The 9,872-nt window shown below is 47.3% G+C and overlaps 2 protein-coding genes across 16 annotated transcripts in view; one reads left to right on the forward strand and one right to left on the reverse strand.

Moving 5' to 3' along the window:
• Positions 1–2,366, forward strand: part of FRYL (FRY like transcription coactivator) — a 245,331-nt gene extending 242,965 nt beyond the window's left edge. For all 15 annotated transcript variants that reach the window (XM_070614997.1, XM_070615000.1, XM_070614999.1 and 12 more), the window contains one exon: positions 267–2,366. In XM_070614997.1, coding sequence (XP_070471098.1) covers positions 267–525 — 259 coding nt within the window. In that variant the 3' untranslated portion in view covers positions 526–2,366. The remainder of the gene's footprint in view (positions 1–266) is intronic.
• Positions 2,367–5,371: 3,005 nt separating this feature from the next.
• On the reverse strand, positions 5,372–9,705 carry ZAR1 (zygote arrest 1). The gene is made up of 4 exons (XM_008521631.2): positions 8,794–9,705; positions 7,258–7,350; positions 7,104–7,178; positions 5,372–5,895 (listed from the first exon to the last, which is right to left on the reverse strand). Exons 1-4 carry the CDS (start codon positions 9,703–9,705, stop codon positions 5,752–5,754), a joined length of 1,224 nt encoding a protein of 407 aa, XP_008519853.2. The 3' UTR covers positions 5,372–5,751.
• Between the last annotated feature and the right edge of the window lie 167 nt (positions 9,706–9,872).

Raw genomic sequence — 9,872 nt, forward strand, 5'->3', positions numbered from 1 at the left:
TCCTACTTTATGTTTCCAAATCATGGCTTTGTGAAAGGAAGGCCTGACATTATTTTCTACAGTTACCACTGAAGTGACACCAATTTTAGATTTTGTTCACTCTCAGTGATACTTTCAGTAAGATATTTGCTCAAATATTAAAACAAATCCTCAGTGATTCACAAGGAAATTTTGTTGTTGTTGTTATAGGTATTAACTTAAAACGGAGTTAATCATAGGAAATGCTTGATTGAGTCTCAGGACTTAAAAATATTGTGTATTTTCAGGTCTCTCTGGCCCAATGATATCTTTGGCAGTTGTGAAGATGACCCTGTGCAGACGCTGTTACACATATATTTCCATCACCAGACGCTGGGCCAGACAGGAAGCTTTGCAGTTATAGGCTCCGACCTGGACATGTCAGAAGCCAACTACAAACTGATGGAACTTAATCTAGAAATAAGAGAGTCTTTACGCATGGTGCAGTCATACCAACTTCTAGCACAGGCCAAACCAATTGGAAGTTTGGTGAGCACTGGATTCTGAGAAACTTCAGCCTTTCAGGAAAGAAACTAAACTGAAGATGATTTAAGAATATTAACAAGCACCTTTTATGAACCCTTGCAATTCACTGATAACTTTTTCTGGCAGCATCCACAACCACAGTGTAACTAATGTCAGACTTTCTCAAGATAAAGAATGTCAAAATCAAAGATCTGAAGGAAAAAAATCTAATTGTTTAACAGCTGCCAATACCTCCCACAATAACTGTATGAAGAAAGAATTTTTTGATTATTCAACCGACGTGAAAAGGGCTAAAAGTGATGCATACAAATACATTACTTTCTGGAGAAAGAAAGGAATTTTAAGAACATTTGCAATAATGGCCTCTAATACTGAGACGTGGGAAAGCAGGTGACATGAGGCTGAAATCGAGGCTGGTTCGTTTTAGCTGAAGACCTGCAGAGTGCTTGGCTTTCTAGCGGCCATAAGCAGACTCTACAATTAATGCTGAATCATCCACATGAGGAACATCCAGTCGGATAGATATACATACACTTCTTTGCAAAAACCACTGATTTTTCAACATGTGGGATAAGGGTGTGGGTGTTTTGTTTTTGGGGCTGTATAAGGAATTATGTGTGTGTGAGCTGGGATGTGTGAATATGTGATAGTCATATTTTCAAGGTATGGATGTTTGGTGATAACGTCTCAGAGCATGCCTAAAAGAGCACTGCAAGATTATTTTTGAAGAAATTTTATTTTATTAGATCTAACTCTTCATAGTGTGTAAATGTTAGAACATTTTAATAATATTTTAAAACTGGGCTTTCCCAGTATTTCGAAAAGAAATAATATATCTGTTAACGTTATTGGAATGCTGCTCAGTTCTCTGATCAGTGCTTATGTTACAATGTTGATAACTAACCAAAGTAGATGCCTGCAGAGACTTTAAAATGTAAAATAAAGATGTATGCTGCCCGTCAGCTATTCTCATTAGAAAAGTTAACTTATTTTACTCCATAATTATTATAGAAACTGTATAGATTAAAACCAGTATTTTCTTGTACATTTGTGCAATGCACTGTTATACAAGAATAGGTGTACAAAGCTAAAGAAAAAAATTGTGGTCATGGATGGTAGAATATATGACTTGCGGGCTCTGAAGTCTGCAGAATTCAAGAAGAGAGATGCAAATGCATTTTTATATGTTTATTCAGGACTCACATGTTTCACCCTAAAGGAACCTGGGGCTATGGGGGAAAATGAAAGGAAGCCTGAAGACCGACTACCAAAACATGCAATATACTCATTCACTGTCTAGGTCTGCAGCATAACATGAACTGGATTCTCTGTCCTTTTTTAAATAGCATTTTGTAAAAGAAATGAATGTAGTCCCACAATTCCTCTGATTTGAAAGGAACACCTTGTATTTTTTATATGCATCTCTTATCCACTGTGACTTTTCTTTTAAACTGGGCTCTGTGATTCCAGAGTTTAGAATGTAGAAATGAAATGCTTAGCTTTGCCTTTTCTTGGGGGTGTGGACCCTGCCAGAAATGTAATTATGCTCAAGTGCATTAATTGAAGGCACTGTGCACGCCGTTGGACTGCTGACTATAGTTATGTTACCTGTAAAATTCCGTAACTGGTCACGGCACATTCATAATCACTGTATTTTTTGACCCTGATAAAAACAATTATTTTGATGGTGTTCTGGTACTGTAAATGGTGTCCTTTAAATTATTTAATAACTTTTGGGTGTGGGGCAGGAAGAGAAGGATGGTGTCCAGAGACACACCACACTTTACATCCTATCTTACCATCCCCTATTTTTCTCACCCTCCTTATATCCTTTTTGTTAAAATAAAAAGCATTGTAGCTGTTGGCTTGTGTTGTATTTTAAGAAAGGATGAATGATTATAATGTGCATCATTTAGAAACTTTTGAAATGTCACTTTCATTATTCTTAAATATAACTTTCCGTAAAGGGGGAGAATAAAATTGTTCCCCTTCAAGGGGGAAAACAAAAATCAAAAGGTGGTCATCACCTTTCAAACAGCTGAAATTGCCTTTTCATATTATTTATATGCAGCTAAGTCTATTAATAATATAATAAAAATGAATACACCTGCAGAAAACAAGATGCAAATATAGTCATTAAGATTGTCCTTTTGCAACTGGATTTTCTTCAGACCTATACTTCCTTGCTCCTTATCCTTTGAATCCAAAATTTGCATTTATTAACAAAATATATCAAATGCTTAATTTATTAAACATTTTATTTCCAATCAGAGCCCAGTTTTTGCTCATACCATCTTTTTCTTTTGCCCACTAAATTTATAATTTTTAAATAGTAAGTCTGTAAAATAACACCAAGAGAAGAGATCTGGCAGTTTCTTCATGCTGCTTCTAAAATAGAAAGCCAAAGGATTTTTACACAATTTAGAAAATATTTTCTACTTGTAGTGATAGAAAACAGAGTATGCGGGGCCGGCCCCATGGCCGAGTGGTTAAGTTTGCGTGCTTCACTTCAGTGACCCAGGGTTTTGCCGGTTCAAATCCTGGGCGATGACATGGCACTGCTCGTCAAGCTACGCTGAGGCCACAACTGGAAGGACCCACAACTAAAAATACACAACTACGAACTGGGGGCTTTGGAAGAAAAAGAAAAAATAAAATCTTTAAAAAAAAAACAGAGGATGCAGTACAACCCATGGTCTACCTTGAGGAAATAGTTAACATTTTCTCTAAGAACAGACTCACCAAAGCCAGGCTGAGCTCCCCTCCTTTAGGCCTATGAGAAGTGCTCATACACCATGCCAGCACAACCTCAAATCAATGTAATTAAAATTGTACTTTATGGCATTTTAAAAAAATTTTCAAAGTAATCCATTGTCACTTTAGCAAATGTAGGAAATATGAAGAAAAGTAGAGTAACTTCTCTTGACATCCAAAGACAACAGTATTCAAGGGTATTTCCTTCTAGCCTCTCAATCTCTCGCTTGAAAAAAAATTACATTTTATAAATTTCCAATGGTACACAGTTCGACAGTGCCTTCTCATTGCTAGCATATCACCATAACTCACCGTGAGTTTCTGTACCACTTTGTTCAATGTCTGAATGCCCACTAAGTAAAACATACTTTGATCCTTGCTGTCCTCAACTGTAAAATAGGGTTAGCTGCTCTATTGGGAAAATTAATGGCAAGCAATATTAAGCTTAAAGATTAACAGCCATATTAATAGCGATTGAATTTGTCTTAGGACTCAGTGCAGGTATATCTCTATTGTTCCCTCATTCATTCAGCAAATGCCCATTGAGTGCATATGAGGTACCACTTGCATGCCACGCGAGTCAAATCAGTAGTAACAGGTGTTAGAATGAAACCTCACCTTCACCCAGACCTACAGTTCTTGTCGTTCATCTCTCTTTGGCCCCGCCACCATTTTATCTGATCTCTGCAAGTCTCCTTCCTGGTTGACAGGCATGCACTGTACAGCCAGAGTGATTATTTCTTTTTAAAGGTGAATTTGTTTGTCACCATGCCCCACCACAGCTTTAAAACCTTTCAGTGGACTCTCACTGATGACCGATTAACACCAGTCCTCCCGAGCAAGCTTTAAGAAGCCCTCCCTGTCTGGGCCTAACAGTCTCGCCTGCCCGCATGTCCACCCCATTCTCCAGAGCATTCTACCACTGTGGCCTCCTCCTGGTTTTCTTTACCGCTGGGCCTCTGCACATGTTGTTAACATAGTCTGGAAAACCTCTCCTTCCCCTCTGCCTAATTCAACTCATCCGAACTTCAGCTCAGCTGAAGTGTCATTTTTTAGGAAAGCCTTCCCTGACCTCCCCAAGTCAGATCCCCTGTTTATTACAGGCACTTAACTAAGTACCTCTTCCATATTACGTGGTAGAACTTCCATTTTTTTTAATGCAGGAATTAATGGCCATCTATCCACTGAACTGGAAGCTCCATAAGGGCAGAGGCCACGTCCATATTTTTCTCAAGTAAGGCTGACTCACTTGATGGTTTTCACACTTCAGTTCCATAAGCAACACCTGGGGTGCTTCACTCCAGACAGTGATTCAGTAGGGATGGGGGCCTAGGAATCTTTACCAGCACCTGCCTAGGTCCATGTGGATGCAGAGGCCTTTCCCCTCACTCTATGGGTTCTGGAGACCCCAAACTCACTTCAGGTTCTTTTATTCCCTGTATTTATCTAGACACAAGCATCCAAGATGCTAACAGATGTCCTCCCATGGCCCCTCTAAGGTAGGAAGGGTTAACCTAAACAGGCTGGTTAGAAAATTGGAAGGATGCATAATTAGCACCTGGTTCCAATTATGTTGTTTTCATAGCCAGGAAACCAATAGCAGCCTTCAAACTCTGATTTCATCTGAGTCCCGGAGGTTGTAACCGAAATACCATCCTGCAACCCACGGACCACGGGAGCTCTGGGGCTGGGCCTCCCTATTCTCTTGGGAATCAGGTAGGAAGCTTGGAGGTACAGTGAGGAGGAGAACCCCCATGTTATAGGGCGAGAAACACCGGTTCCAGTTACAGAGCTGCCAGTGACAAGAAAGGCCAAAACTGCCTGTCCAACTAATTCGGGTTAAGTACATTTAGGCCTATATTTTTAAACAAAAGCTACCACCTGAAGTCCATCGATGACGTTATTCACCACCTTAAGCTGCCCTTAGCCACCGTTCCACACCTGTAACATTGTGATTAACAAGTCAGGTTAGCTCTCCCAGCCTCCCTCCCCAAGTAGTTACCTATTAACTAAGATCACCTGTACCCACTGAAGCTCCCCCCCCCCCACCGCCACCCAGCCAGGCAGCCACTCAGGGTTCTGAGTTGGGCATAACCCAGAGTGTCATCTCACACATCAAGCCATGGCTCTGCCTCCATCTCCCCAGAAGAATATTTTAATGGTTAGACGGCTTTTCAGTTAATATCTTGCTTATGAGTTTCTGAGCCCAGCCACTCCGTATGCAATGAATGAATCATATTAGAGATAGAGTGACAGGTCCAGACTGTGAGCACAAGATGAGCTCTCCTGAGCCTTTATTTTAAAAAATAAGATTGTATGCAATTTATCAATTGTTTTGCAATACTTTTATTTAAAGGCTTTGCCAAAAACACAGCCTTTCCTGACATATCTTGAGAAGGGAGAGGCAGAAAGGAGGAGCACGGAAAAAGCTAACTTAGCTGTCCCACTAGCACACATCCAGCAGGACCTTTTTTCCCCCTCTTTGACTTTCATCTAAATGATATACTTGAAGCTGAAAGTGCTGTCACAGGACAGGCGTTTGCCTTTGCATCTCCCACACAGGTCCTGACGATGAGGCCTTTTGGGGTCAATGTGGCGAAGCTTTACTGGGCAGGAGCATCTAGTCTGTTTACAACTCTGAAATCAAAATGAGAAGTACATACAGAAGATAAACCCTTGGTGACTTCCTAGAACTCCAAGGTTATTTTTCTAGTCCATTCGAATACTTACTGAATGCACTCTAAGCAAGGCCCTATGCAATCTTGTTCTGTCTAGATCCCTTCCTAGTAATGACAAGATTAGGAATAGAGGGTGTTTCACCATGGGGTCGTGGTCCCATGTGCACACGATTCTGAATTGTGAAGCTTCTTTTGAAACAATTGTCTAAAAGGAAATCTTTTCCTGCACTAGAAGGGTGAAGGACAAATGAGTGGGAGAGAGGCGTTTGACCAGGAAAGCTAAAGGTGCGAGGCCGGTGTGGGTCAGGCCTGGCATTGGTGGCTGACCGTGGCCCTCCACCTGCTGCAAATGACCTCAAGCTGAGGCAGACGGCAGAGCAGCAACTGCTGAGCCAAGAGCAGAGCGGTTAAGGCAGCCTACATCAGAACCGTACTCTACTCCACCCGCAGTCTCAGTCCAAGTTTTCCATGCTTAGTTTCCCTCCACCCACCCTACGGCGTTAATGCTTCCAATGTCTGACTGGAGTCAAGTGCATCGACTAGGCTGTCTCAGCTGGCAAGTCAGGCTCCACCAGCTGCGTGGTAACAGGCAAGTTTAGTCACTTCTTTTCTCTTAGATTATCTAAGCCCTTTAGTGCCATGCAGCAGTGCTTGCTTACTAGTAAACGATCATGTTACCAGTTAACCCCATAAAGCTGAGCAACTTGGATTTTCTTTAAAACAAATCCCTTTGCAAACTCTCAGGAGAGGCAAACTTTAAAACTCCATGCCTACATTCAATACTTTAACTCGGGTACATGCTTTATAAAATGCAGTTGTGTAAATAGTCAACCTTCACCACCTCACATTCGTAGAAAGGAATTCTGCTCAGTTTGCTTTCTCATCTATTAGACTGAGTCGCAGGTAAGGCAAGCATTCTTCTAGACTGCACACGAGGTGACAGGCTCTGAAGATGCTACCATGGGCGAGATTTGCAAGGGAGAAGGAAACCAGGCCCAAGGCCCCACTTCCCAACTGAGTATTACACTTCGCTGACTTCTGCCAAAAAGCAACCAAAACCTTAGGTTGCTGGGAACCTGTCCTCGCTAAGGAAACACATTCAAGAAACTGCCTGAAGCCCTTCTCTCGCTCCCCAGTTCAGACACAAGATGCAAACATTCGATTTACTTGACAGGTGATGTCCTCCACTCGGTAAGGGTTGTAAGACTTCTGACAAGTTCTGCAAAACTGCTTGAAGTAGACCTGGGATGGGAGAGAGGGAAAACTTAAAGCAAAACCCTCCCGACCCTTTTGTCCAGAAGATGTCAGCTCGTGTTCTTACCTTGTTCGTGCCCTGTACACACCACACGTAGGCACTTTCCCACCGGATGTTGCAGTCCTTGCAGTGGTAATAGCCATACTTCTGCTCTAGGAACTGAACCAAAGGAGACCCAAGTTCAACCAACATGGCATCTCAACTGTCCTTTATTTCAGAAGCTGGGAACGGTCTATGTGATACTTAAAACTGACAACTTCAGTTCAGATCCTGGAGGAAAGTAGGATCAGGTTCGAGTTAGTCTCTACAACATAATAATTGGGTGAGCTAACAGCTTAATCAAGCAGATAAGCAAGCATGGGCCCACGGAAGTTGATACGCCATCATTAACTTGGTTCATAAAGCAAAGTAATTGACAGATTACTAAGTAGGTGTTTCCCTCAGACCCACAAGGGAAAAGCCAAACATCCAGGGTTCCTGAACCTTGAGATTCTTTAAGGGAGGCCTTTTCTCTGGAGGATAAAGTTTGATTGTAGGACATACACATATGGAAGTGGTTACACTGAAGAAGTAAGACTCAGCATCCTAAAATACTTTGAGGTGTTCACCCAAGATTATGCTGCTAGTTAAATTTCCATGGGACAGCAGTGCTTCTCAGCTGTGGATAAGCCAGAATTCACACTTACCATGAACTAAAGTAGTATTATCTTACTCTTAAGCTTATCTTCTTCCCTCTCAGTGAGAAATAAGTTATAAACAAGTTTTTGGAGTTAGGCCTTTAGGAAGGTTACTTAAGATCACACATAGCTGGTGTATAAACTGCTTGATTCGCAACCCCACCACTCCCTCCCCCGCAACCAAACAGCCCTGGGGGGACTGTGGAAGGGACCCCAAAGGCCTCCTCCACCCTCTCAGCCTTCCCACTGCCCCAGGTTACAACCACCTCAGTGTACTCCAGCCCTGCAGGGCTCAGCCGGGGCGAGCTGGCCCTCCAAGCCCGCTGCTCTCTCAGGCAGCAACACACAACCGCCCAAGCGCTCCAGCAGGATGAGGTTTCTAACAAGGGCGCTTTTTAAGAGCAAGGAAAGATCCTAAGGCAGGCACTTCAGCAGTTCTAGCTTCCAAAAGAAGCTTGGGAAATGCGGGCAAAAGTCAGGTGGGGCAGAGCCGACCACGACCCCAGTAGTCGACTATTCCAGCTTTGCCACATCGAATTCGGAAAAGTAAGTGGAGTCCTTGGGAACTAGCTCTCCTGCCAGTAAGGTCACCTTCCGATGTTCCGCTGCGTACTCATCCTAAATCATCCACATGCGGGATCAACACAGGACCACAGGGTCACGGTCAGGGTCTTATACTGCGGATACGCTCAGAATAAGAATGTTAAAAGCACGACTCGCTGCACAGCACCGCAAACAACAAGCAGCCTACGCTCGCTTTCCTTCTACTGCGGAAGCCGCTGCGGCCCCGCCGCGGCCCGCCCCAGGGGAGCCCGGCGCCTCCACGTGCCCGGAGCGGCGGAGGACGAGGGCAGCCCAGGGACCGGGGACGCCGCGCGCCGGGCTCTCCTGCCCCGGCCAGGCCCCCAGCCCGACTGGGACTCACCTGGAAGCGCAGGCGCTCCTTGCCCGGCTCGGGGCTCCGCAGCGACGGCCTCTCGCCCGTGGCAGCCTGGGCCATACCGCCCGGCGGGGGCTGCTCCAGGCTGCTCGGCGCGCGCCCCGGGGCCGCCTCCCCTCCCGGTGCCTCCCGCGGCGGCAGCCCAGACCCCGCGCCCTGGGCCTCGTCCTCCTCCTCCTCGTCCTGCGGCTGCGGCTGCTGGGGTGCCGTCCTCACCGACGTCTCTCCCGCCTCGGGGCCTCGGGGCCTCGGAGAGGGCGGCCCTCGCTCCCCCGCCGCGCCCCCGGCCCCTTCCAGGAGGGTGGTGAGGCGGCGGGAGGCCACCGGCGAGTACACGGCGACGGTGCGCGGGAAGCGCACGGGCCGCGGCGCGCTGCTCGGGGGGCTGCCCCGCCCGGGGCCCTGGCGCGCCGGCTGCGGGGACGCTGAGCCGCCGCCCGCGCCCTCGGGGAGGGGTCCAGGCCCGGGGCCGGCCGGGGAGCCGGGGTCGCGGGCCCGGCGCGGCAGCGTGCGCCGCCCCAGCGAGCACTGCACCGAGACGTCGCGGCGCGGGTTCACCTGCACCGCCACGTCGCGGCCGCCGGCCCTGCGCAGTGCCGGGGCCAGGCTCGGGCTCACTTGCGACAGAAGGGCCATGAGCTGCGCCCGCTGGTAGCTGTCGAAGTAGTCGGCGGCCGACAGCTGCCCGCAGCCCGGGAGAGCCGCCGGGGCCGCCCCGGCCGAGGATGACGACGACGAGGAGGAGGCGGGAGGGTAGCTCCCGCCCCGGTGCCGCCAGTCGGCCCCGCCCGCCGCGCCCTTGCCCTTAGCGGCGGGCAGGTAGGGGATCGGGTATGAGCAGGGGGCGCACGCCGGGTACATGTAACCGTCCAGCCCCTCGTCCCCCAGGGCAGCCATAGGCGCAGCCCGGCCGTGCAGCCCGCCGCGCCCTAAATAGGCGGCCCCGCGGAGGCAGCGAGCGCCCGCCCCACCACCGCTCGCGCGCGGCCCCCCGCACCCTTCCCGCCGCCGGCCCGGGTCCCCGCGTCCCCGCCGAGGGGGCCCCACCTCGATCTTCTCTGCGT

This window comes from Equus przewalskii, chromosome 3 (genome assembly GCF_037783145.1).
Source record: "Equus przewalskii isolate Varuska chromosome 3, EquPr2, whole genome shotgun sequence".
Lineage (NCBI taxonomy): Eukaryota > Metazoa > Chordata > Mammalia > Perissodactyla > Equidae > Equus > Equus przewalskii.

Coding starts and splice junctions, on each gene's coding strand:
- ZAR1 (XM_008521631.2), bottom strand. CDS start 9,705: ATGGCTGCCCTGGGGGACGAGGGGCTGGACGGTTACATGTACCCGGCG. Junction 7,351..8,793: donor AGGAGCGCCTGCGCTTCCAG/GTGAGTCCCAGT, acceptor CCTTTGGTTCAG/TTCCTAGAGCAGAAGTATGG. Junction 7,179..7,257: donor GTGTACAGGGCACGAACAAG/GTAAGAACACGA, acceptor CTCCCATCCCAG/GTCTACTTCAAGCAGTTTTG.